The 26,068-nt window shown below is 50.3% G+C and overlaps 12 protein-coding genes across 12 annotated transcripts; 7 read left to right on the forward strand and 5 right to left on the reverse strand.

Moving 5' to 3' along the window:
- Positions 1–219: 219 nt before the first annotated feature.
- tpcG (oxidoreductase tpcG) lies at positions 220–1,005 on the forward strand (the record flags this gene model as incomplete). The annotated part of the gene is made up of 1 exon (XM_056710878.1): positions 220–1,005. One exon carries the CDS (start codon positions 220–222, stop codon positions 1,003–1,005), a length of 786 nt encoding a protein of 261 aa, XP_056569299.1.
- A 140-nt stretch (positions 1,006–1,145) lies between these two features.
- On the reverse strand, positions 1,146–2,498 carry tpcI (questin oxygenase tpcI; the record flags this gene model as incomplete). The annotated part of the gene is made up of 1 exon (XM_056710879.1): positions 1,146–2,498. One exon carries the CDS (start codon positions 2,496–2,498, stop codon positions 1,146–1,148), a length of 1,353 nt encoding a protein of 450 aa, XP_056569300.1.
- A 231-nt stretch (positions 2,499–2,729) lies between these two features.
- tpcK (decarboxylase tpcK) lies at positions 2,730–3,381 on the forward strand (the record flags this gene model as incomplete). The annotated part of the gene is made up of 4 exons (XM_056710880.1): positions 2,730–2,912; positions 2,976–3,046; positions 3,095–3,172; positions 3,225–3,381. The coding sequence occupies 4 exons, from the start codon at positions 2,730–2,732 to the stop codon at positions 3,379–3,381; spliced, it is 489 nt and encodes a 162-aa protein (XP_056569301.1).
- A 346-nt stretch (positions 3,382–3,727) lies between these two features.
- On the forward strand, positions 3,728–4,588 carry N7489_005129 (SDR family NAD(P)-dependent oxidoreductase; the record flags this gene model as incomplete). The annotated part of the gene is made up of 1 exon (XM_056710881.1): positions 3,728–4,588. The coding sequence occupies one exon, from the start codon at positions 3,728–3,730 to the stop codon at positions 4,586–4,588; it is 861 nt and encodes a 286-aa protein (XP_056569302.1).
- A 148-nt stretch (positions 4,589–4,736) lies between these two features.
- N7489_005130 (cytochrome P450) lies at positions 4,737–6,407 on the reverse strand (the record flags this gene model as incomplete). The annotated part of the gene is made up of 3 exons (XM_056710882.1): positions 4,737–4,960; positions 5,025–6,145; positions 6,202–6,407. Coding segments are annotated over 3 exons (1,551 nt in total), but the record flags the coding sequence as incomplete, so codon positions are not given.
- A 363-nt stretch (positions 6,408–6,770) lies between these two features.
- N7489_005131 (uncharacterized protein) lies at positions 6,771–7,827 on the forward strand (the record flags this gene model as incomplete). The annotated part of the gene is made up of 2 exons (XM_056710883.1): positions 6,771–7,567; positions 7,620–7,827. 2 exons carry the CDS (start codon positions 6,771–6,773, stop codon positions 7,825–7,827), a joined length of 1,005 nt encoding a protein of 334 aa, XP_056569304.1.
- Positions 7,828–8,381: 554 nt separating this feature from the next.
- Positions 8,382–9,985, forward strand: N7489_005132 (FAD-dependent oxidoreductase; the record flags this gene model as incomplete). The annotated part of the gene is made up of 3 exons (XM_056710884.1): positions 8,382–8,604; positions 8,664–9,436; positions 9,458–9,985. The coding sequence occupies 3 exons, from the start codon at positions 8,382–8,384 to the stop codon at positions 9,983–9,985; spliced, it is 1,524 nt and encodes a 507-aa protein (XP_056569305.1).
- A 481-nt stretch (positions 9,986–10,466) lies between these two features.
- Positions 10,467–12,328, reverse strand: N7489_005133 (putative MFS aflatoxin efflux pump; the record flags this gene model as incomplete). The annotated part of the gene is made up of 5 exons (XM_056710885.1): positions 10,467–11,167; positions 11,220–11,400; positions 11,448–11,783; positions 11,839–12,099; positions 12,161–12,328. 5 exons carry the CDS (start codon positions 12,326–12,328, stop codon positions 10,467–10,469), a joined length of 1,647 nt encoding a protein of 548 aa, XP_056569306.1.
- A 452-nt stretch (positions 12,329–12,780) lies between these two features.
- On the forward strand, positions 12,781–15,157 carry N7489_005134 (Zn(II)2Cys6 transcription factor; the record flags this gene model as incomplete). The annotated part of the gene is made up of 4 exons (XM_056710886.1): positions 12,781–13,178; positions 13,250–13,277; positions 13,328–13,864; positions 13,910–15,157. The coding sequence occupies 4 exons, from the start codon at positions 12,781–12,783 to the stop codon at positions 15,155–15,157; spliced, it is 2,211 nt and encodes a 736-aa protein (XP_056569307.1).
- A 505-nt stretch (positions 15,158–15,662) lies between these two features.
- Positions 15,663–17,420, reverse strand: N7489_005135 (uncharacterized protein; the record flags this gene model as incomplete). Its single annotated transcript, XM_056710887.1, has 1 exon — positions 15,663–17,420. One exon carries the CDS (start codon positions 17,418–17,420, stop codon positions 15,663–15,665), a length of 1,758 nt encoding a protein of 585 aa, XP_056569308.1.
- Positions 17,421–18,705: 1,285 nt separating this feature from the next.
- Positions 18,706–21,192, reverse strand: N7489_005136 (putative ATP-dependent RNA helicase (Hrh1); the record flags this gene model as incomplete). Its single annotated transcript, XM_056710888.1, has 1 exon — positions 18,706–21,192. One exon carries the CDS (start codon positions 21,190–21,192, stop codon positions 18,706–18,708), a length of 2,487 nt encoding a protein of 828 aa, XP_056569309.1.
- A 2,090-nt stretch (positions 21,193–23,282) lies between these two features.
- N7489_005137 (glycoside hydrolase family 32 protein) lies at positions 23,283–25,383 on the forward strand (the record flags this gene model as incomplete). The annotated part of the gene is made up of 2 exons (XM_056710889.1): positions 23,283–25,201; positions 25,263–25,383. The coding sequence occupies 2 exons, from the start codon at positions 23,283–23,285 to the stop codon at positions 25,381–25,383; spliced, it is 2,040 nt and encodes a 679-aa protein (XP_056569310.1).
- Positions 25,384–26,068: the final 685 nt, after the last annotated feature.

Consider the following 26,068-nt stretch of genomic DNA (forward strand, 5'->3'; position numbering starts at 1 on the left):
TGATGGATAATGCGAGTATAAGTATAACAAAGAATCGGACAAGCTACTCCCCGAACTACCCCACGGCGTACTATATCCCGACGATTCTCATACTTGGCATCCATGTCCGAAACCCGAATCGCATAGTCGGGGAAGAAATATGATTGATAAAATTGTGGACCTGTCGAAGGACAGGCAGAAAGAAAACGCGCCGACCAATCTATAGTGCTTCTGTTCATTATGCCCACCTACGCTATCCTCGGCGCCACAGGAAATTGCGGCACTGCTCTCATCGACAACCTCCTGCGAACCGAAGATGTAGAAGTCAATGCCTACTGCCGTAGCACGACCAAGTTGATTCAAAAATTCCCCACAATCACCGATAACAAGCGCGTGAATATTTTCGAAGGCAGCATCTACGATATCGATCTTCTGGCCGAATGCATCCGCGACACCCGCGCTGTCTTCCACGTGGTAACGACAAACGACAATATCCCTGGCTGCCACGTCGGTCTGGACACAGCGAAGAGCATCATTTCTGCGATTGAGAAACTGAAGGTTCATGGCCAGCTCGGCGCAATCCCCAAGGTCCTCCTCCTCTCCTCGGGGACAATCGACGACCATCTGAGCCGGCACATGCCGTGGTGGTTCCGTCCTATCCTCCGCACGGCAGCCTCACATGTCTACGAGGATCTGCGCAGAACGGAGGTCTATCTTCGGCAGCAAGAGGATTTGGTGTCGACGATTTTCATCAAGCCGGGTGGGTTGGCGGTTGACGTGCAACGGGGTCATGAGCTCAGCCTTGACCATGATGAATCGTTCATTTCGTATCTGGATTTAGCGGCGGCAATGATCGAAGCGGCCGACGACAAGGAGGGTAAGTATGAGATGAAGAACGTGAGTGTGGTCAACACGAATGGTTCGGCCAAGTTCCCTTCGGGTACGCCCTTGTGTCTTGCGACCGGGCTGGCCAGGCATTTCTTTCCATTTCTACATGCGTATTTGCCTTCTACTGGGCCGAGTTAGCTATGGAATGGTTGCTTTGTATAGCCTTCATTGTTCGAAGCCAATATAATTTAAACGATGAGCGCGAAACCGATCTTCATCCATAAATATGCTTACATATTCAAATACTACTTGACTAGAGAACGGCTTGATTCAATACACTAAGCAAGATCAGGGCGAAGCTTCCATCCCATATCAAAGCCCGTAAAGTTGACAAACTTTTGATCCGTTTGACAGTACTTGGTGGTATCCAATGCCATCCGCGCGATCTTCAACCACATGTCTCCCTTGACGACAAACACATCGGGATGCTTTTCCTCAAATGGACGGGACGCTTCCTGTCCATTCTTCAACGCGCGGATCATCTTGGCCACATGCCCATCATCGTGCTCTTTATTGACGGCGGCATAAAGCTCCTTCCACCCCATATCCGCACTGAAATCATTGTGGTACCCCGTCACCGCGTCCTCATACAACTCCGCCGAGCCACTCACAACATACCAGGCCAGATCCAGCCTCCCCTTCCACTCGACCAGCCGGACCCGGTCCTCAATCTCAATCCAATCTTGCTTGATGAGCACACTGAAGAAGATCGAACTGGTGAGCGTGTGCATGTAGAAGAAGTCGATCTTCCTCTTCCGGGCCGGGCGCTGGCTTGCACCAGCCATATATGCACATACACTGATCATTTCTGCCGTGCGACGTTCCAAGTCCTCGGGTTTGACAATGAACTGAGAGGCAATATATGCCATTTCAAAATTTGCGCGGCCGACAACGCCGTCGCGCATCTTGTTCCCAAAATCCTCCCAGCGTGGAGCGGTGCGGATAGTCTCGTTGGCGCGTGTCTCATTGAGTAGCTGAATGAGCGACTTAGGGTTCGCAGGTGGGTAGGCAATGCCTGCCTGTGCTTCACATGCTTCGAAAAGTGTGCTGATGTGGCTGTCGTCGTGGGCAGCAGCTTGCGCAAGGGCTTCAGCGATGATGCCGGGTTGCTGGAATTCGATACCTAGGCCAAGGTGGATGATGGGGTGGTAGGCGCCCTCGTAGAGCCTGGCGAGCATCTTCTCGGCTACTTTGCTGCGCGAGAAGACATACTTGTTTACGGTTTCCTTCCAGCCGTGCTTCTCCATCTGATGCTGGAAGAAGACGAGGAAGGAGGTGTACTGCGTGATTGTTCCCAGCGTTTGATAGAAGAACTCTTCATCGGCAAGTTTATCGACGGTCACCGCGTCGACTTCGGGAATCGGGCGCTGAATGCCCACGCCGTCATCGTAGGCGCGCTGGATGTCTTCGGGCGTGCCACCCAGGGCTAGACAGGTGAGGATGGAGTGTGCGATGTGATTGTGGCCCGCCCGATCGCGGAAGAACATGTGCCATTCTTCGTGGTTCTTTTGGAGCAGACGGTTGGCTTCCTGAATTGAGGCGCTGTCGACGAGCGCATCGCCTAGGATGCCGATGTGCTCATCGGACAAGCCGATCTGTGGGATTGATGTGGCAGTTTCGATGGAGCCCATGTTGTGTTTTCTGTTTCTTGCAGTGGTTAATTTTGCCTTCAATTTTGGTTTGGGATCTATATACTACCGAGAAACTTCACGATATTATCATGCAACCTACATCGGAAAATGAGAACGCGGGCAGTGAGACCCGGAACCCGAACTACGCAAATACACCGACCCATCTATATTTTCGGGCTATTTTAAGTACATTATTTGAAAAGAAATTGCAAGAATCGTACCACCAGAAATATGGCTACAACCATTGGGACAGATTCGACCGGTCTTCCACCCAGCCGGTATCTTTGTCTGACCATCCTGGGCTATCGAAAGCCCGGGATGAGCGAAGAAGCATATCGTCGGCATATGGTCCAAGTCTCGGCACCCCTGACGAAGGATCTTATGGTTAAGTATGGTGTCAAACGATGGACAGTGGTATGTAACCAATAACAAACCTTCTCTAGGACTGATTTTTGGATTGGGACTAAAACCATGTAGATTCACAATCCCACGCAAACTCGTCTGATGATGAACCGGATTTACGATCGTCAAATGTCGAATATTGCCGAGTATGATTGTTTCAGTCAGGTAGTGTTTGAAAGTGTTGAACACTACAGGATGATGAAGGAGGATCCGCATTATAAAGAGCATTTGTTTGGCGACCACGAGAACTTTGCAGATACAACGCGGAGCCAGTATATACAGCAGGTCTACCCGAGAAGAATAATTTGAACTAACAACCTCTAGGATGACCGTTGGCTGGATCGAGGAATGGATTAATGATGGAGCTGTGCGTGACGGCTTGGAGTTTCCGAGTGATTCCCAGGGAGTCTCAAGTCTCGTGTCTAAATCTGTTTTAGTCATGACTGTTGTTCTTGGGGCGTATATATTCTTCACAAAATAGGAGTAAATATCCAATGCCCGTGTTCTCGAGCCTGTGGAAAAAGAGTTTAATGTTTATTGGAGTATCAGGAGTAGCGGGTCTCGTTGCTATCGTTGATACCCAGGTGTATCCGAGAGATCTCAGGGTAACGACCAGCTATATCTCTTTTTGCATTGGCCAATCTAAACACCCGAAATCTCAGAAATAAACGGGTGATCAATCGGGACAAAGGCGAATCATTGTTATCAGTGCTCAGACCTTAGCCCGGGTATAGTGAGTCGGAATCCGAAGGCCACAGAGTCCTATACATCCGCTGTCTAGGTCTCCTAGTCAATCTATTATTCCCACCAGGCCACAGAAAAAAAAGATGTCCAAATTGGAGTCTTTTCCTCGTCCAACCGTGACATATCACTCGCAGACCTATGACCGCATCTCCCAACACCATGGCTTCAACGGCGCTGGCAAGACTATCCTCGTCACCGGCGGTTCTTCAGGCGTTGGCTACAGCATCTGCAAAGCATTCGCACAAGCCAACGTCGCGCGCATCGCCATCATATCCCGCTCCCAAGGACCGCAGGCCCAAGCCAAATCAGAACTCGAAGCCGCGTACCCTCCGACAGAAATCCTAATCTACCAAGCTTCCATTACGGATAGCATACGCATGACCAATATCCTACAGGACCTGGGCACGGTCGATGTGCTCGTACTATGTGCGGCTGTCGTGCACCGACAGGTCAAAGCGACTGAGGTCAGCGCTAAGGAAATTCAGGATGCATTCGATGTGAACGTCATCGCACCATTCAATATCACCAAGGCATACCTGGAAACCCCATTACCAGCGGGTGGGACGAAGACGATCATCAATATTACATCCGCGGCGGCGCAGACGAGAAGTCCGTTTCGCGTGGGGTACGGGCCTAGTAAGGCAGCTATTACCCAGGTGATGCAACATTTCGCTTGGGAGAGGGAGAGTGAAGCGGTGCGAGTTTTCTCATTCCACCCTGGCGTGTTTTATACCCCGTCTGTCGCAGAACATTATGCGGAGGATGCGCGGGTGTGGGAGGATATCAACCTCCTTGCGCACTTTGCGGTTTGGTTAGCGGGTCCGGAGAGTGGGTTCTTGAATGGGAGGTATGTGTGGGCAAATTGGGATGTCGATGAGTTGATTATGTTGAAGGACAGGTTGAGTGAGGATAGGAGCTTCTTGACCATTGGTTTGGTGGTATAAGGGGATAGAAAGTATTCTCGGCCTTCCTTAATGTTTGTGCCTTTGCAAGCACATTGTTTAATTTGGGTCATCTATGTACTGTTTACCTTGCAAAGTAATTCATAAACCTGACACCTCTTCCTACCGCAGTTTACGGCTTCGCCGGCCCTCAAGCCTCGTTCCTCGAGACATATTTGCAAAACAGCCCAACAGGTAAACTCGGGGCCACGGCATTTAGATCTGTCTTGCGGTCAAAATGAGTGCTAGGCTGTCCATTTTCATCGCATCCGCTCCACTCAAACATCGCAAGGGCATACGCAAGCATAATATTTAGCTGTATCTTGGCCCACCGCATACCCATGCAGGGGTGGCGACCTTGACCCCAGCCGACAACTATACCCGATTACCTAGGTAAGCATATAGAATTCCAACCCGGAAATTATGAGTCACAACTTACACCCGTAAGCCTCCTTCTTAAACTCCTCCCGACCTTCGCGGAATCGATCGGGGTCGTACTTGTATGGATCTGGGTACAGCTCTGGGTTGAAGTGAACTTCGGTAGTGTTGTAGGCCGCGAATGTGCCCGCAGGAATGACCTCATCTGTGCCTGGGATCGCAACCGACTGCGAAGCCATGTTGAGGCGGATCATTGGGAACGCAACCCACATGCGAATGGCTTCCTTGAAACAGAGGTCAATGGAAGGGAAGAATGTTTCCCACGCGTCTAGCGGGATGCTGTCGAGTTGATCCACTAATGGTGCCTTGGAACTCTTTGAATGCGCCTCAGCGACAGCTTTTATCTCGCTGTATATTCTGGCTTGCCATTGTGGGTGGTGGGCGACAATATTCAACATAGCGCCGCACAGATACCCCGCATTGGCGGAGGCAATAAACAGGATGCTGATAAAGAAGTTGACCATCCATTCTTGTGAATCACCGCTATCAACCATATGCTGAACAATGTCCTCCCTGCGCGTGGCTCCCTTCTGTAGCCGTCGCTTAACGATCGGGGTCACGATAGTGCTCAGCCCGTATCTTCCCCATCGGCGCTTCATCTTGGCAATCGATGGCAGATACGGAAGTGCAACTGTGTGGATGCTGCTAGTGTGCATCAGCAGTGTCAGGACGTCCTGGCACTTTGCAAGCAGCTTAGGGTTGTCTGAGATTTCATCGCTGCACACGACGCGACAAGCCTGCTGCACGACTAACTTATAGCATGCATCCGTTGGGTTCATAATTCCAGAGGGGTTGTTACGAAGGGCCTCAAAGGCCACTCGAGCATCCCTCGTCACACTGGGCAGATGTTTGGCCAGCTGCTCCGACTTTTGCAAGTCAACTAACCGACGCTGGAAGTAGCTTCTGCCGTTTTGATAGTTGGGGTGGAAGATTTCGTGAAGAGGAGGGACGAAGTCCGGTCCATGGCCAACAAGAGTAGCTCCGCGCACAAAGTCGAAGTCATGGTTATCGAGAAAGACCTTGCGGGCTGCTGCGCCAGATACCCCCACGACATGGATCTTGCCCAGCCAAAAGCTGAAGTGGCCTTTTTTGGATTTGGCAACACAGTCTTTCCAGAAGGCCCTGTATGTTCTAATTAGTGCCTCGGGTCGACAAGTAAAGGGAAGATAGGGGGTTACCATTTCTGGGTGAAGAAACCCCAGGAGCCCACGAGTAGGACAGTGTTTGGTGTGAATTCGGGTGACTTCTTGTCAACTGTTGGGGTATACGATAGGAACACGACATAAGCCAAGAAAGGTACCAAAGTTGTGACAAGAGCCGTGAGTACGGCCTTCACTGGCGCTGTGTACAATAGATCCATGTCCAAATGGATGAATGCTGATTTCTGGTAGGGTGATTTTCACCAGCTTATGTATCCTTTAACTGCATCTAATCTAGTGCATAATTGAGCTAGTGTTCAATGGCTTGCCAGGTGTCGATCGAACCTCATCAAATGGTCGGGGATCGGGGTGTTTACCTATATTCCTAATACTGAGTCCATCCAATCACTGTTGGGATTTGCGAGTAAGACCGGGCCCCGGTATACTTCGTATCCCCGATAACAATAGCCCGACCACCCAATGATAAAGTCCAATGGCAATCAGCGATTTTCCACTGCAATAAATGCAAAAAATAATACATTAAAAGGCTTGAAATAATACAAGAAACTATCTGCCGCACTTGTCCATTGTTCACCCAGACCCGCATCATGCCCTCCTATCTCATCACGGGCGCCAGTCGAGGGTTGGGCTACGCCTGGCTTAAGCAACTCTCCTCCAATCCTGCAAATATTGTCATTGGCTTGGTCCGCAACAAAGATACAACCCAAAATCGACTGGTCGATGATAACCTCACCAATGTGCACCTTGTCTGTGCGGACATCACCGACGCCAAAGCCCTACAGACCGTTGCCGAGCAAGTCAGCAAGATCACCGGTGGAAGTTTAGACATCCTGATCAACAACGCCGCAATCCTAAGCCCGAACAGCGCATTCAACTCCATTGTGGATTTATCCCCAGAGGTCTTAGAAGAGAACATCCTAGATTCATGCAGAACAAATGTCGTAGGGGTGGCACATACAATCAACGCACTCCTACCACTTATTCGAAAAGGGAGAGAGAAAAAGGTTATGCTTATCTCGACGCTATTGTCAGACATGGATTTTGTCAGCCGCTTCGCAATTGATAATGCAACCCCCTATTCCGTTTCCAAGGCCGCGGCCAACCTTCTCATGGCCAAGTACCACGCAGCGCTTGGAGCTACGGACGGGATACTTTTCATGGCGATCAGTCCCGGCGTTGTATCCAAGCCAGACAAGACACCAACGGTAGACGAAGCAGAGGGAAGGCGGAAAATGGCCGACAAATTGAAATCGTACGCGCCACACTTCACAGGCCCAGTCACTATGGAGGAGAGTGTGAGGATGCAGCTGGAGGTCATTGACAAAGCGACGGTGGAAACCTATGGTGGGACTTTTGTCAGTCACTTTGGGAATAAAAAATGGCTGTGATTGAGTTATAGATATAGGATCAGCCGCTCTGCTGTCGAACTGTTCCAGGGAAGCGTACCGTGGCAGGAGAAGATGCTTGTATCCATGTACACTGCCAGGTAGATTGTTAACAGTTTCCTGGTCTAGCGGTTATGATTTTCCGTTAACAATTGCTCTTAGCAAGTGTTCCGGAAAGGTTCTGGGTTCGATTCCCAGGGAAACTATTTTTTGTACTTGTGCTCTGTACTGCCAGATGGAGTTCCATCGGGTTCTCTAATCGTAAAATACCCACGGTTCGGGTATACTGCGAGACTAGGTCTGCTTCATTGCGAGCCTTCTATATCCCCATTAAAAGCCGGCTCTAATTGAACTTCAGTCATATATAGATCAGGTGTCAGATATCGGTAGGACACTTAAGGGAGATTGGTCAAGAAAAGAAGATTATATTCATGGGCGGCTCCTAGGGCTATGAGGTCTCCGCACTCCTTTGGACGCTGGGAAATATGTATTTTTAGAAATCATTTATTTCTTAAACAAACCGGAATATATAAGTGGTAGGCGCAGTGGGATTGTGCTAACTGCGTGGAGGCAATAGTCTTCTTTTTTACGAGGCTTCGGGCAATAAAGCGCCGACAACCTGCCATGACGCCGGGATGTTGAGATTTCCCGAAGTAGAAAGAAATGGCCCGGGGTACAGCAACAAAAATACCCGACGATCCGACTAGGCTTCCGGGCAGACCATACACATATATGATTTACATATATGATTTGCATCGTCCCTCACTGATGTCCTCATCTCGTAGTTGGAACCATAATCAAATTAGATACGGAATGGCGTCAAATGGTTATCTTTCACACGGGGATAAAGATGAATTCAACCCCCAGAAGTGGTCATCAACCGCGAGCCAGTTGCCAAAGCGATCTCCAAATACGTACCTCAATGTCCTGATTGTCGGGGCAGGTCTAGCTGGGTTAATCACAGCCCTTGAATGCTGGAGAAAGGGACACAACGTGGTAGGAATCCTGGAACGAAGCCAGGGCCCTGTCTATACTGGTTCGTTGTTGGCCTGGATGGATGACCGAGGCATATAACTGATCATTGATAATCGATAGGAGATATCATCGTCATTGGGCCTTCCGCCATCTCTACCCTCCGACACTGGCCCGATATCTGTCGAGACCTCGAAGAAGATCAGTCAGACAGTGTGATGTACTACCGGCGCCATAATGGTGACCTGATCCTAGGGCCAACCACTTTGGGATATAATAGCCCGGAGCATCTCGCCCAGCGACAAGACCTACCCCACGTGGCCCCGCATCAGGTCCGTCGGAAGCTCTATCGCATGCTGCTGCGTCAGGTCGCCCGCGTGGGCCTAAAAGTCGAATATGGTCAGCGCGTAGAACGGTACTTCGAGGACGAGGCCGCTAATGTCGCGGGCGTTGTCACGGAGGATGGCAGCGTCCGCGTCGCGCACCTTGTCGTCGCGGCCGATGCTTTTAAGACGCGTTCAGACCTGCTCATTGCGGGAGATCACGTTCCCACGCGATCAAGTGGCATGTCCGTGTATCGAGCGGCGCTCCCGACGGAGCTAGCGCTGCAAGATCCAGCATTCAAAGCACGGTGGGGCGAGCTTGTGGAGCAGGGTGGCTCAAACCATGAGTTCTGGATCGGCCCGGGCATGCATCTGGGACTTTTTATATCGCCGGACTTTGTGGCGTACGGGCTTACGCCGCGGGATAAATTCCTCCAGCCGGGCGGGAATGAGCCGATCGAGTCATGGGACCCGGACGTGGACCCGGCGGAGGTTCTGGAGGTGCTTCACCGTGTTCCAGGCTGGAATCCCGCAATCGAAGGGCTGGTCCGTAACACGCCTAAGGGCGCAACGGTGCATTGGCCGTTGCTGTAGCGGAATCTTCGCCAACGGTGGACGTCTAAGGGTGGCCGGGTGGTGCAGGTCGGGGACGCGGCACATACCACAGTTCCTGCCTCCATCAGCGGCGGAACACTGGCTATCGAAGATGCCGTGACACTGGCGGCCTGCTTGCAACTCGCGTGCTCAGGGGGCACTCCAGGTGGTGCACCTCTAGGAGCCCGCATCTACAATCTACTCCGATATCAACGGGTTAGCTGTGTGCAGAAGATGTCTTTTGTCAATTCGGAGAACCTCGGTGCCGTTGACATGGATGAGGTTCTGAAGAAGGATCCCGAGAAGGTCAAGGTGAGGTTCCCTAAGTGGCTATTCCAGCACGATCCTGAGGCGTATGTCTACGAGAAGTATGGGCAGGCGTTTTCGCATTTTGTTTTGGGGACCGATTTTGTGAATACCAACTTCCCTCCTGGCCATGAATTCAAGATGTGGACGATTGAGGAAATTCATGCGGATATTTTGGCTGGAAAGAAGGTTGCGGATCTGTTAGACGGTGATTGGGATTAGTTAGAAGCGGTATAGCGTTAGGGTTGTATTAGAATACTTCGAGTGAAGAGGTTCTAGTAAGCAAACAAACAGGTCGAGGACCGCCAATGAAGTAGTCAATTTGTCTTTTGACTGCTTCGCTCTAACGCTCATACAGACCTGTTGCGTAACATGCCAAGTTTCTTCCGTTTCATACCGATTGAGGAAAACCTAGGAAGCTAGATGCGGTCAGTTATTCCGATCGGATACTGAATACATGGCGACCTGGACTTCTTGAAAATGAACACTGTCCTTGAGTCTCTCGATAGTTAGTAATGAAGCGAATATAATATTGACAATCGACATAAAAGAACCTCCTACTCTCGATCGTTCAATCACGCGGTCAGTCATACAAACGACTATCTTCATGGAACTAAATTACAATTGTATAAAACTAGCTAAAGAAACTGGACTATATCAATCCCAATCCAAGTGGTCAAATACGGTAAAGTCCCCCTGGTATCTATTTGCCCTCCGCTTCTGCACTCTTTCCCTCTCCGGCCGGCTCCTTATCCTCGGCATCGGGCTTTGGCTGTCCCTTCTTGATACTCTTCCACTCTAGAGTAGCCGCACCTAGTACTGTCAGACAAGAAATGATCATACCGACCTGAAACACCTTCCGCAGAGAATCATTGTAAGAATGGAGAACCGTGTCGTGCAGATCAGCCGGCATTGTATTCAGCAGCTCCGTGACACCCCCGGAGGTAACAAGGTGGGAGTTGAAGCCCGGCAGCCCGGAAAGTCTCTTCACGAGCTGATTGGCCAGGATATTCTCCCCAACTGAGACAAAGACGGCGGCCCCGATCATCTGACCGAAAAGCATTAGCGCTAACCCAGATGGCACGTCAGGCTTCGGAAGAACGGTCTGAGCGGCGAGATTGGGAACTTGAAAACACAAGCCCAGACCGATTCCGTAAACTATCTGATAGCCGATCCACTTTCCCTCGCTGGTGTCCACGTGAAAGGTGGTGAGCAGGCCCGCTCCGACGGACATGATGCAGGATCCGACGATAGCTAGTGGGGTGTAGTATCCGATTTTGGAGTTTGTGATTCCACCACTGACTGAGCCGACGACCATTGATATCATCATTGGTAGCAGGCGGATGCCGGATTCCACGGCCGAACTGCCTTTGATGGTTTGGAACCAGATCGGGAGGAAGTACACTATGATTAAGTCAATAACAGGGCATGTTACTAGGTAGTGCGGTGCTTTTACCAAATATATAGTTGCTAGAGCCGACGCAGAGTGTCTGCCAGAAGGCTGAAATGATGCTGCGCTGGGAAAAGATGCGCAGTGGGAGCGTCGCTGTCTTTGGAAGGAGGGCCTGAACAGTAACAAAAGAAAGAAGTAAGACGCTCATGAGAACCAGACAAGCCACGACGCGGCCATTGCTCCACTAGAAACTGTCAGTTGTCGTCGAAAATAAGAGTGCACATAACTTACAGCGTAGCTCTGACCTCCCCACTGAAGTGCCAATACCAGACAGACCACACCAGATACCAGAAGTGTAGTGCCGAAGAAATCCAGTTGTCGCAGCTTCTCCATCCATAAGACTCTCGCTGTATCTTGCTTAGGGATCTTGAGGCAGAAAGCAATAAAGACCATTGCCGCGCCACCAATGGGCAAATTTACATAGAAGCACCATCTCCATGTCACATTAGATGCAAAGGCACCGCCAATCAAGGGACCCACGATAGATGCAATACCGAAAAGGGCCCCGAACAATCCCTGAATTTGTGGACGCTTTTGGAGAGGCACGGAATGAATGATGCACATTATCTGAGACCCACCTGTTAGCAAATGGTACAAAGAGGATTGCACTAGGGTCACGTACAGTTCCAGCGAGAATACCAGCAGCGCCAACTCCACATATTGCTCTTCCGATTATAAAGGCGACTGAATTCGGAGCCGCCCCACAGATAGCAGAGGCAACCTCAAACACTAGAATGCTGGCAAGGAAGACGATTCTGATAGAAAAGAGCTTATAAAGCTTGCCAAATAGGAGTTGGAACGCGCAGCATGTTAACAAGTAGGCGCTTCCATACCAGCCAACGTCATCGAAGGAGTTGAATTCGTCGGTGATTTTAGGTATGGCCTGTCAATTGTGCAGAACTTAGCACTAGAACTGTGCTGAAGTAAGTGTATGATACACATACCGTCGAGATAATTGTTCTGTCAAGCGCGACGAGAAACATGGCAACAAAAGCCGAGACGATCAAACATACAACCCTAAATGTGGACTGGTTTTCGGGCGGGCCTGGAGGACCTGGATGGCCTCTAGCTTTGTCTGGGCCATCGTCTTTGACAGATGCATTGGTAGCCATCTCGCTATGTTCCTTCATCAACTCTGGAGCGTCTACCGTAGTGGGATGTTGTCAGAGTTGGAAGTGCGTGGAGGAGATATGGTGATTGTGGTATCCGTAGCTTCACCAACGAAGACACGATCAATCGGCTAATGCTCGAGGGATAATATTATCCAGAATTAAGAATGAGAACACCCATAGTTAAAGGGCCATATTTAAAGGGCCCCAAGGGGCAAAATATGGCCGGTGATTTCGCATTTTGCAAGATCAACATGATGGTCGGGGATTAGAAAGTGCGAAGGTACGGAGTACGTAGCGTGCGTCTCGGATCTTATAAACCCCGACTTCATCCTTCCCTTTCCCTCTTTCTCTCTTCCCTTTCCTTCTTCCCCAAACCAACCCGGGATCCGGGATTCGGGGTCCGAGATCTATTAACAGCGTTACTGCTACAACAGGATCTATAGTCTCAAATAATGGCGACGCCGATCTCTCCATCTGAACAGACAACCACCTTTAAGTCTCGGCGCGTGCTGGCCTGCGTTCTGTGTCAGCAACGCAAGATCAAGTGTGATCGTACATTCCCGTGCGCCAACTGTATACGTGCTGGTGAGCAGTGCGAGCAAGCAATCCGCCAGCGACGCCGGAGGTTTCCCGAGAGAGACCTTCTGGCGCGCCTAAGACATTATGAGAGCCTGCTTCGCCAGCATAACATCAAATTCGACCCTCTCCACACGGCTACTAGAGACCGCCGTAGGTCTCCAAGTGAGGGTGAGCGAGATGAACTTCCGGATGTTGTTCGGTCGGAAAATACACTTCCTGTTCGGGACTGTCGCCCCGTAAAAGAAAACAAAGCAGCCAAGTCTAAATCATTGTACGACACTCTATCTTGTTCTTTTAGTGCAGACGCCCGAGCGTACTTCGTGATGGCTAATCATATGGCAGGAATCTGTGGCATGCTATGAGTCAAAAGGTATGATCGACTCTACGAATGATCGTGGGGCTCACTGACATTTGGTAAAGACCCCAGATCCCAAGGATGATGACGAAAATGACGACGAAGATGATGAAAACGACAATGGGTTCCTGGGCGACAACGATGATCTGCGCCACGCGGTAATTAAGAAGGCATGGAACCATACGTTTCAAGGCAAAAGCAACGACCACCACCACCACCTATTATTCGGTTCACCGGCAGCGAACGTCGACAACCTTTCTGCTTCTCATCCGACCCAGGTACAGATCTTCAGGCTTTGGCAGATCTACTTGGACAACGTCAATCCTCTTCTCAAAGTCACGCACACTCCCACACTTCAAACGCGTATCATCGATGCTGCTAGCGATATATCCAACGTCAATCCCACATTAGAAGCATTGATGTTTAGTATCTATAGCGTCTCCATTCTCAGTCTCACCGAGGATCAATGCAGTGCTTTGTTCGGATATGCTAAAAAGCATCTATTAACAGCGTATCAGTCTGCATGCCAGCAAGCGTTACGGAGTTGTTGTATTCTACAATCTAGTGACCGGGAATGCCTAACCGCGTTATATCTATACCTAGTAGGTGTGTCAAATCGATCTCTCTACACTCGCTGATTTTTCTAGGTGTCGATCAGACCTGACACGGACCCTACTTCTCTTTCATCAATGCTTAGCGTTGCTATACGAATTGGTCAGCGGATTGGTATTCACAATGAGTCAACGTACGGTAAATGCTCCGCTCTAGAGGCGGAGATGCGCCGAAGACTATGGTGGTCTCTGATCATCTTTGATAATCGCATCTGCGAGATGGCCGATTATAAGACCACGTCGCTGGCTCCTACGTGGGACTGCCGCATTCCTCTTAATGTGAGTGATTTCGAACTTCAGCTAGAGATCAAAACTCCACCCGCACCAAACGACAGACCAACAGAGATGCTTTTTGCCGTTGTGGCCAGTGAGCTTGCCGACTTTGTCCGTCATAGTGCCTTCCACCTCGATTTGACCAATCCCTTTTTAACCACGATCGCCCCTGGGTCTACTGCAACAGACGAAATGGAACGGGCTATAACGCTAGAGAAGACAATAGAGGAGAAATACTTGGCATCGTGCAATCCAGAAAGCCCACTGCACTTCATGACGATCTGGACAATGCGGGGCTACATGGCCAAGAATCGACTCTTGCAACACTACTCCCAATACTCGACAACCTCTACGCAGCAGACAGATACACAGCGCAACGTTGGCATTTCCTACGCACTGCGCATGCTAGAGTGCGACACCAACCTCATGACGTCGCCTCTCACGAAGGGATACTTGTGGCTTGTTCACTTCCACTTCCCCTTCCCCGCGTACGTCCACCTCCTCCAGGAGTTGAAGAAAAGGCCCGTCGAGGAGCATGCAGACCGGGTGTGGGAGGTGATGAGCAACAACTACGAGGTCCGCATGATGGATGCCAAGGAGGACGATCGCCCCTTCTTTATCATCTTCTCTCGGATTGTCTTTCAGGCTTGGAAGGCGCGTGAAGAGGTAGCCGGACAACAGGGGACGCCCCTAGTGGCACCACGGATTGTGTCGGATATCCGAAACAAATTGATGCAGATGATGTCGAATTTCGGACATGATGCGGACACAGCGCAGCCAAGTGGTGCACCCGCTGTCAATGCGGATAACCCGTCAATGCCCATGGATATGGAGTTCAATATCCCCATGATGGATTATGGCGATGGGCGGCAGATGCCTACGAGTTTGAGGCCGTGGGGTTATCCTGAGATGGCTGGCCCGGACTCCATGGATTTGGATGCGAATCAGTTTATTTTGAACACTATGGAGTGGAATGCGTTGCATGCACAAAGGAGGGGATACACCTCTTAGGTAGCAGTGATGTGTCAGACATCAACAACTCGAAACTTCCAAGGTTTAAGGATGCTTCCTTACGTCAATTAAACTGAGGGTTTTAGGATTTGGCCACCGGTAGATGTGCTCGACATTCTATACGGGCAGCATTATCAGGTTGCATGTTGTACCCTACATGAGTGAGCATCTCCATATAAGGATAGACATTCGGATAGGTTGTCGCCCCCAGTATTCGAACATAACCAATTGAGACCACCAGTTGACCTTCTAATCAAAATATGAATTGATGACAAGATTGTATGTTGTATCTTCGAGTTTGAATATATGAAGAGAAGAGACCGAGAATAACAAACCCCAACACCATAATCCACAGGCATAATCAAAAGGCCGATGAAACCAGAAATTGCTCGTTAAATGATCATGAAACAGTTCGCTCCCGAATATAGCCAGCGATACCCCGAAATAAGATTGCCATCTACCCACTATGGTGGATGCGCCATGCACTCTGTAAGTACGCGATTGTTCACACCTCACCCCAAGTGCCGAGTCCAGCTCCAACACCAATGGCGCTGTTGCTTTCGCTGCCGCCAATGTCCCAGTAGTTCCGGCTAGAGCTTGTCATTGTCCGCCGACTGGAAATAGCTGAGAGTTTGGCGCTCTGACTGGCGCAACTGGATCCAGGTCGCCGGGGATGCGGTCGTAAAAGTGGCGAGGAGACACCCACTGGGTTTGATACACCGGATAATTGCGATGCACGGCGGGTCTGGGTTTGTGATCTGGAATGGGCTCGCGCTACGAGTGGGTGGTGTTGCCGGATAATGGCTGCTCGCCGAGATGCATCTTGCGGTCGGCGGGGTGGGGTTGGTGCGTGAGTCTCATTGGGCATGTAACCTCGGCGGCCGAAGCGGTTGCGGAGGTAGCGGAAGACCATCATTACATCGAGTCCGCGTTCCCAGTACTCGGCTTCATGTTTGAGTTTTGTTGATTCGGATATTTCGTCAGATCGCTTTGGATCGTCATCTTCAATGCCCCACTGTGCTTCGTGCTCGCGATTTGAGTCTCGAATTGTGGGCATGAAGTGTGGGGATAGCATGGACTCGCCAGTTGTATCGGCGGTCGTGGATGTGGTGGACTCGGCAGGTTTCTGGGAGATTCCGCTTTCCGCCAGGCGGTTGAGAGACATCCCCGCATATTCGGCGGATATATCTTTAGTCATTTGATAATATGTTGTAAATGCCCCGGGGTGTTCACAAAGTTGATGGACAAGGACCCCTAGCTCATGGGCGATCGTCTGAAGCATCTTCGTCCGCCACGGCGCATCGCTATACTCCGGCTCTGGTTCATGAGCCAGTACCGTTTCCATGTCTAATGGATCTTCTTGGGTTTGAGGCTGCGCGTCCAGCGGCAGCGACTCACCGAATATCACGGAAAGCAAGGAATCATCGATCCCGATCAGGTCACGGATCACTGTTCGTGTGATACGGCGCCAGAAAGACTCTTCATCCTCCGATACGTCTTTGGACAGCGATATATCCCGTGGGAGCCCCTCAGATGCACGACCTTGTGAACGGTAATCGCCGGAACGATGGACGCTCGGTCGGCTGGTCAGACTAGTCCGCCTCTGTCGGGTTTCCCGTTCGATCTCCTGCAACAGAGCCCGGCTCTGGTCCATGCGCCATTCTTCGATCCGCTGCCACCGTTCTCTTTCGACATTTGCCTCGCCCTCCTCGACAGTATCTAGATGCCTCTGCACACTTGAGTTACGTCGATGATGGAGATGGCCATACGAGGGCCGTTGGCGGTTGTACTGCTCATGCCGCCACAGTTGATCTTGTACCGCTTGACTCGAGGCCTGGAAACTGCCTAGTCCGTCATGGGCTGGGAGCATCGCGGGCGGCCCCTGGTCCAACCGTATTGGGGAAACCGGAGCCAGCTCTGGTGCTCGAAAGGCGTGCAGTCCATCGTCTAAGCTGTCCAGTTCGGTTCCATCTTCGTCGAGTTGGTCGTCGAGAGCATTCTCGTCCTCTGCCTCTCCCTCAACGCCAGATGCAGACTGGGTTGCAGCGAAGGACCCGAAGTCACTCAGTCGCGAAGCACCTACAGTGCGCGTACGGTCGGTTGAAGTCGTGTGCGTCCGAGCGGTCGGGGAGAATAGGACCCATTGTGCAGTGTCGTCATCACGCTGTTCCGGCAAGGAGGAGGGGATATCGAGGGTGGGTGGCTGAGGGTTTGAATAGGAGGTTGTGCGCCGGGGGACTTGTGTTGGGACCTGGAAAGCCATCTTGCTGATCGGGTTGTAGCTAAAGCAGATAGTACGATAAGAGGGTTTGATCGAGGTTCAAGAGATGACAGGGGAGTCCAGGGCGTTCAAGTGGAGAATAGATGCATTACAGCATATAAAGAAGATGTAAGTAAGAAAAAAATAAAGGAGTATAAAGAGTTCCAAGTCGAACAATAAAAGGAAGACAAGAGCGACAACCTGGAAGAGCTGGAGAGATGATGTGAGAGATTAGCTGATAAGCGATGCCCGAAAGGGAGATCGTCCAATGATCCTCCAATGATGCAACCGGTATCGGAATGGTGAGAGGGAAATGGTGAGACCACCTTTCAAGTGGTTTTATCCGTCGCTCTTTTCCCTCTTTTAGCCTGTTTCGAGGGGCAAATACGTGGTTTAACATCCTACTAGTGCCTGTGTGGATATGCCTGCATCCCCATCTGGGAATCTCATCACCTGACAGACGGTCACCGGGATCGACACGGTGACGTGTGAACTTGCCATCCGTCACATTTTACTCTCAACGATATCGTTCTCTTGGAGAACTGCTACTACACCGTACTCTTATCAGCCTTGCAACTATGCTATGGGCAACAAGACCACCGTGATGGCGTGTTTCCGCTTGTACACTAGCTAATACCCCTCATGAGAGCTGCCCACTGTACAAGGCTTGGCATAGATAGCAGACTAGCAACATAGGGGATACTCAGCGGACTGACCGTTGGCGACCCCTATGGACAATTTTGTCGAATGTCGAAAATTAACAAATGAATCAGTAATATCACTCTTCCAAAGAAGCGCGAGGGTCGACCGCGGCAGATAGGGAGCCGGGAGCTGTGAGGATTATCCGATTCTCAGTTTCATCCGGATCTTTGGCTTGAAATACTGATCGATGGCTGCTTTATCGTCTTTTTTTTCGCAATTTCTGTTGTTTGGGTAGAGTAATTTCCAGCTTGGTTGGAGAGTTGCGGAGTTGCAGATCAACGTAAATTTGACGCGACTAGAGGCGACATTGGGATGATCCAGTTAAGCCGCTTAATGGAGTATGTCCTCAATCCTAGCCAACGATGTCTCTCGGTGCCCTAACTAGGTGTCCTCCTTCCCGTCGCCGATCACGTTTGGCCCAAGAGCACACCCGGCATGTCGGTAGATGTTTGTGGATATTTATCGCAGCAAGAGACACAGAGACAGATGGAGACAGTTAAAGAAGTGAAAAGATGCCAACCTAACTGGTATCATCATTCACAGGGTATATATTAGTCTACTATAATATAGCATCTTGAGTCGACGATCAATCCTTCCCGGCCAAAGCCTCTCCAACCCAATCCATCTGCACAGCACTAACGCCACGCGCGTAACTGCGGTTGGTGAAGACGAATTCGTTGTACATAATCGCCTCGAGCTTCTTGCCGTAAAGCACACTCGACGGGTGAATCGCGACGGTTTGGTTTCCAACGATCGTACGGTAGCTGCCATCGGGCACAAGGCGAGCCGTGTTGGTCGCGAAACCGGCCAGGAAACTCTGCAAGATCAGAATGGGCGAGGGGTCATGTAATGAGGTATTGTTCAGAGCTTCGTTAGTGAGCAACTTGGCTTGTCGGCATTGGGTGCGGAGTTGTTTGCGGACGTCCTGGTGTGTTTCCGTTAGTCTTATATTACCGGCATCCGCGAGGTATGTACTACTTACCATGACTGATTGCATCGCTCGGTGTGATACGAGGTGTCGCTCTGCCCATGCCTTACGGTCCGCTTGTTCAGCGGCATACACGCGTACAGTCGTCAGCATTGTGAGGTGATCACCCTCGCGCCGGTATAAATCGCGGCGGGCTGCCTCTGCTGCTTCCTTCTTCTCTTCTGAGGTGGTATTCAGGAAAATGTTCTCTACACTCAGACACGAGATAATATCAATGACGTCGAGCAAGCATTCAGACCCGTGCTCGGCAGCTGCCAACAGGACACGTCCTAGAGTTGGGGTCAAGGGCAGCTTGGCAATGTGTAGGCCGACGGGGCTGATTTTGCCATCATCCTCAAGCGCATTGATGTTCAATAGCTGCAGAAGAGCTTTCTCAAGCGCTTCGCGGGGCGGGCGTGTCAAGAACGGGAATCCAACAATGTCATCAACGCCACGCGCCTTCATGTTCAGCAGGGCTTGGCTCAGATCACAGCGCAGAATCTCGGGTGTGTTTGTCTCATCCAAGGCCAGATAGTCTTTCTCTGTATATAGCCGGAAACATTGTCCAGGAGCCTCACGACCAGCTCGACCCTTTCGCTGGATGGCGGCTGACTTAGAAATAGGCTTCACCAGGAGCGAGTCAAGACCGAGGCGAGTGCGGAACTGCTTGACCTTGGCCTTACCGCAGTCAACGACGTGTCGTACACCAGAGACAGTCACTGACGTCTCGGCAATATTAGTCGATAGAACGATCTTGCGCGTTCGTGGCGGGGCAGGCGCAAAGACCCGTTGCTGGGCAGCCTGTGGCAGCGCCGCGAACAGAGGTAGAACAAGAATTTTAGGAAGCGACGGGTCCATGCCCATGGCATACTCGTTCACTAGGTGTTCCAAGGCCTCGACAGTTTCCTGGCCAGTAAGGAAGACGAGAATATCACCCGGCATCGGTTCCTTCTGGTGAATCTGAAAGATGACTTTGAGCGCTGCGTCCACGAAGTCATGCACTGGCGCGGGGGAGTAGATGGTTTTGACAGGGAATTGTCGACCCTTAATATGGCAGACCGAGATATCCTTCGGGGTTGAAGTATCCATTTTATCGGCCTCATCCTCAGCTGCTTCGATAGCCTTCTGTGCTGGCTCCGTTTGTTTGAATCCTTGTTTGAAGAAGTCCGTAAGACTCTCCATATCAGCCGTAGCACTCATGACAACCACCTTGAGCGGCACACCACCACGACCCTCTTTCTTTCCAGACACAAGATTACGCAGGAATCCGAGTGTGAGATCCACGTTAATTCCTCGTTCGTGGACCTCATCGACAACAATGGCGCTGTACTTAGTCAAGTTCGGGTCGTGCAACATCTCCTGGAGCAGCATTCCTTCAGTCAAGAACTTAACCCGCGTACTAGGTGACGTTGACGTATCAAAACGCACGGAGTAGCCGACCTTGCTGGCAGGCGAATGTGATCCAAGCGGTGTACCCATCTCCTCAGCTACACGGCGCGCCAGCGAAATGGCAGCGACTCGTCTGGGCTGTGTGATAGCAATGCATCCTCCAACCGCTTTCTTTTCTGTCTTCCCGTCCCGTGTGATTTGCGTAGGTACTGGCCGACACCAGAATTCGTCTACTAGGAACTGCGGGATCTGCGTACTCTTTCCGCTACCCGTCTCACCGACCAAAAGCATCACATCTTGTTCCCGTAGTAGATCGCGGATCAAATCGGCATTTTCGAATACAGGGAGCTTTCGGCGCGTCTCGAGCAGGGCTTTGGCCTTTTCTCGTAAGGGTATGAAGTTGGTCTTGGTATCCGTGAAAGGTTTCGACTTCGATTTCGCGTACGGTTTCGCCGCTGGTGGACCGTTCGTTTGAGATACTTTGGCTGGCAGTTTTTTCGGCACGGATTCTGCTGTTTCTACCTGCTTGGCAGGTGCAGCGATTTCCCTCGGTTCATCTTGATCGGCGAATGTGGAGGTTGTGGACTCATCGAGCTTGCGCTTCTTGTTTCTCTTCTTCTTTCGCTCGGGTTCTCCTGTGGATGGGGGCGAGAGCTTGTGCTGTACTATCTTCTCATCGTCCGAGTCTACGAACACGGTACGCACCTTTTCCGGCATTTTGAGGTGTATTGCAAAGAATGTTAAACCGGGACGAAGCTCAAATCTGAAATTTTAGCCTTATCGATAAGGTGATAAGGATTCCCTTATCAACATCAACAACAGACCTCGGAAGAGTATCCACAGCTCGGGCCATGAGATTATATAGGGTTGTCTTTTTCTTTTCCTGTAATTCACCAAGTCAGCTAGAGAATCCACTTTACATATCTACTGTACGCAAAGAATAAGTGAAAATGTGCCGTCATTTCATTGCATTGTTTGAGATAGTATTTACGGGAGAGAATTTGTCTGTGATCTTCAACATAAAGATATTGATGCATTCAGCACAGATATGGCTATGTCCTTACAACTAAATTATACGATTTAATACTGATCAGAAGGCTAGGTAACGTGATCTCTTGAAGTTCCTTCATTCCACGGACATTACTTCATTCCGACACCCCAAGGAACAGCAATGCATACCTAGGGTTTCCGTGATGCTTCGAAAAGCCAGATGCTCACGACATTACCATGAACGTGGCTAAGGGGATGGTTGTAGCGGGCGTAAAGATACTGTTGAACGACCAATTTGCGGCACGGGCATGGAGCGACTTCGACCAGGACGAGAAATTGGGATAAGCCATGGGCTTAGCTGTCCGCCCACTAGAGGCTTTTTAGGTATTAGATGTAGAACTTCAAGTTCCCTTCGCAACACTTTTGCGCGTCTAATCGTTGGCATTTTGCATTTGAAAGACTATGTGGCGGTTTAAACCCGCCAGGGGACTAGCCTGAGGATAACGAGAGTGCTGCACAACAAGTGGCTGGTATATCCTATTTGCTAGCTTTTTGGGGGCGTTTGGTTTCCTTCTCGTGTGAGCATATTCGTGTGCGGAAAACAAGATTCGATTAAGCTCATTGGGGTCATTTACAACGGAACTCTCGTCGAGGGGAAATCGAGCAAGTACCTGACGACTTGGACTACGCGACTACCTCTAAAAATCGAAGTAGCTGGTCACCTACATCCAAAAGCCTTTCTTCTAAATGCCTCTCTTCCAGCAATGTCAACCATATAGAACCTTGGTCAACCTCGGTCGGTCCTTCACTGAGAATTGCGACGACACTAGCCCTTCGTCTCGGAGTGAAAATTAGTTGGCTATTACGCTTTGTCGATATAACAGCCTACCAGAAGTGAGGAAATTAAGGATGTAAAAGCAGAGCGATATTACGATGTTGTATGGACTAAATTTGTATCTAAATCAGATATATATATCACGCACGGGGGCCGAATATCCACCTAGATACAATGAACTTTTGGCTAGTTATTATAATTGTTTGTTTAAGTAGGTTCTAATTTATTACGAAATTAATAAAAACAGAATTGCCTAGTCCTATATCACCCTATAGGGAAATAGAAAAGGAACGTGTATGGATATGAGAGGCGAATGAGTTTCCGAAGGCTAGAAAAAGAGTCTACACACAACATACAGGGAAAATGAGAATCTCGATGTATGCATTCGCCAATTAAAGAGGCACTGAGAAAAAACGCACAAAATTGACCAATACATAGTAAATAAGTCACACGTGGGGGATATTGGCCTGCGAACTCCATATTTAGGCTAGTCTAGGGTATCCAACATAGACAGAAAGGTAAACGACAAATCCATTCTGCCAGAAAAATGTATAACCTGCTCCAAAAAGAATATACTATACCCACGGACCAACTTTGCTCACATTCCTTTTTCGCTTGCCCATAGACGCCGTTACATTTAAGTATTGTTGTTGTCTTGGCGAGGCTTTACAGGGTACTCGTGTCATATCTCCGAAGAATGAAGGCGTTGAAAAACTAAGTTGCATGCCATGATCAGCCACCCCTGGATTAGTCTGTATTCTCAGTCCAATTAAATTCAAGATTCGTTCCTAGCTTCGAAATTCTTTAGAGGTACCCTAGCATGCACTCTTCTAGGGGGTTAGAATGTACACTTCTGTTGCAATAACACTACGCGCTTGAGGGAAAATTGTTCTATTGTATATAAAGCACACAAATATCGCTTCGATTCGTATGAAGTAAGCTATTCCTTGCGGTCATCTACTCACCTAGGCCTCTCATCATCATGAAGGTTACAACGACAGCATCGGTTTTGGCCTCGATCTTGGCGGGTGCCACTGCTCAAGACTACAATGCTCCACCCCCAGATCTCTCGACTCTCCCTGAACTCTCTTTGTTTGACACCTGGAGGCCGCATACCCATGTCCTCCCACCACACGGCCAAATCGGTGACCCATGCGGACACTACAATGATCCTGAAACAGGCCTCTTCCACGTCGGGTTCCTCCACAATGGTACCGGTATTGCCATGGTTTTGACGGATGACCTTGTCCACTATTACGATGTCAGACCTAACGGCAACTATTCGATCGTCGCTGGCGGTGCCAACGATCCCCTTGCTGTGTTTGATGGCTCTGTCATCCCTAGTGGAGTCGACGGCAAACCGACGCTCTTGTACACCTCTGTCTCGTCATTGCCAATCCATTGGACCCTTCCTTACGTCCGAGGCAGCGAATCGCAATCTCTGGCGGTAACCTACGACGGGGGTGAGAACTTCACCAAGCTTGACATTCCACCTGTTATTCCCGAGCCCCCAGCAGGTCTGGAGGTTACTGCTTTCCGTGATCCTTACGTTTTCCAAAATTCAGCGCTCGACCAATCCCTTGGCAGTGCCCCAGGTACTTGGTACACAATCGTTTCTGGTGGTGTCAAAGACGTCGGACCTGGAATGTTCCTCTACCAAAATACCAGCCCCGACTTCGAGCAGTGGGAGTACCTTGGAGAATGGTACAATGAGCCTGCCAACTCTACATGGGGAAATGGAGACTGGGCCAAGATGTTTGGCTACAATTTCGAGACTAGCAACGTCGTCGGTCTCACTCGAGAGGGATACAGCTACAACGGCGATCCGTTCCTGACCATTGCAGTTGAGAGCTCGTACGTGCCAATCCAGGAGTCCGTCTCCTCACTCCATGCCATGATTTGGGCTGCAGGAGCAATTGCAAACACTGACGGTGAAAACGTAACATTCACCCCTGATATGGTTGGTGTTTTCGACTGGGGCTTGGCCGCCTATGCAGCAGCCGGCAAAGTCCTGCCTGCGTCCTCTCAAGCGTCTACTGCCAGCGGGGCCCCGGACCGTTTCATCAGCTATGTCTGGTTGACTGGCGATGTTTTCGGAGGCGTTGTCGGCTTCCCAGCTGCCCAGCAAGGATGGCAAAACACTTTGTTGACGGCACGCGAATTGTACATCAGAGCTATCCCCAACGTGGTCAACAACGAGCTCGCGCAGGAGACCGGCTCATGGCGTGTGGCCGATAACGGCCGCTCAACTGGCCGGTGTGTTGAACTCGAAACACTCGGAATTGATATCGCGCGTGAGACCTATGGTGCTATGACTTCGGCCCCCGGCTTCAGCGAGCCGGACCGGACCACCACCAGCGCAGGCGTCATTCCATTCGGCCGCTCCCCCGAAAGCCGGTTCTTTGTTCTCGAGGCTGAGATCGACTTCAACGCTCGTGCATCAACCCTGCAGGCCGGCTTCCAGATTCTGGCCTCCGAGTTTGAGTCGACCACCATCTATTACCAGTTCTCCAACGAGTCCATCGTGATTGATCGTTCCGAAACCAGTGCCGCGGCAGACACCACCACCGGTATTGATGCGTCACCGGAATCTGGTCGTCTTCGTCTGTTTGACATCAACGATCGCTGTGGTGCTCAGGGCGGCAATGGTGGTCACGGCGGTCACCCCGGTCTCGACGGCCTCGACGGACTCAACGCCGTCGGCGGCGGGTTTGGTCACAAGGGCGAGCACGGTTCAAGCGGCTCCAAGCCCAACACTGCATGGGGAAGCAACGCGCAGACTTCTGAGTTTGGTGAAGTCGGTGAGGACCGTATTGAGACTCTAAGCCTGACTATTGTCGTCGACAACTCCGTTCTGGAAGTCTATGCAAACAACCGCTTTGTTGTCTCTACCTGGGTCCGGTATGTTTCTCTTATCCATTTGTTTCTACTTTTTACCGAACGTAAACTAATCCTATGGCAGTCCTTGGTACGCAAACTCGACTGAGATTCGCTTCTTCCAGAACGGGGAGGGCGAAGCATCCTTCAGCAACATTCGCGTTGCTGATGGTTTGTATGATGCTTACCCGGAGAGACCTCAGTAAAGGATGCAGGTAACTTGCAAATTTAGCAGGATAATTGGCTTCCGCAGCTGTTGTACTCCATCGCGGTGAAGGGTTGAAAGGAGGAAGCGCTTTTGGCTGGAAAAGACAAGTCCTTGGTAATCGCTAGTAGTACTATACCACTAATTAATGATGAGATGGATGGATAATTAATTGAATGAATGCTTCTTCCGAGGAATATGTTGAGTATTATTGTGAAGGGAAGTGGTCAATATGTAAGGATCATGTAGCCAGTCGCACGGATGAGTGATGCTCTACAGCCAGACAGCGATCTAAGGGCATTACCTGGTCGAACCATGGGACCAAATAAGGTGCAAGAGGCAGCCAATCGGATACCGGGATTTAATTTTGATCAACCCACTCCCATCAACTACCCTTTCGGGAACTCACGATTGCCACAAAAGCCTTGAAGCGGCATTGTTATAACAACATTGTGTCCACTATTTCCCACCTTAGGAAATTGAAGGGGAGGGGGCTAGGTGCTGTGAGAATTCATACAATCAATCTTTGCCTATGGAAAATAAGGCTACATTAAGGAGGGATAGTTGGTTCGCCTCAGGACCTGCCCCACAATTAGTGTAGGTATATTAGGCCACGCTCCACGCTCTTTTTGCTTTATTTTCTTTACATATTGCAATATTTCCTCACCTACGTTAGTCTCTTACGC

This window comes from Penicillium chrysogenum, assembly GCF_028827035.1.
Source record: "Penicillium chrysogenum strain IBT 35668 chromosome Unknown utg000002l_segment0_segment0, whole genome shotgun sequence".
Taxonomy (NCBI): domain Eukaryota; kingdom Fungi; phylum Ascomycota; class Eurotiomycetes; order Eurotiales; family Aspergillaceae; genus Penicillium; species Penicillium chrysogenum.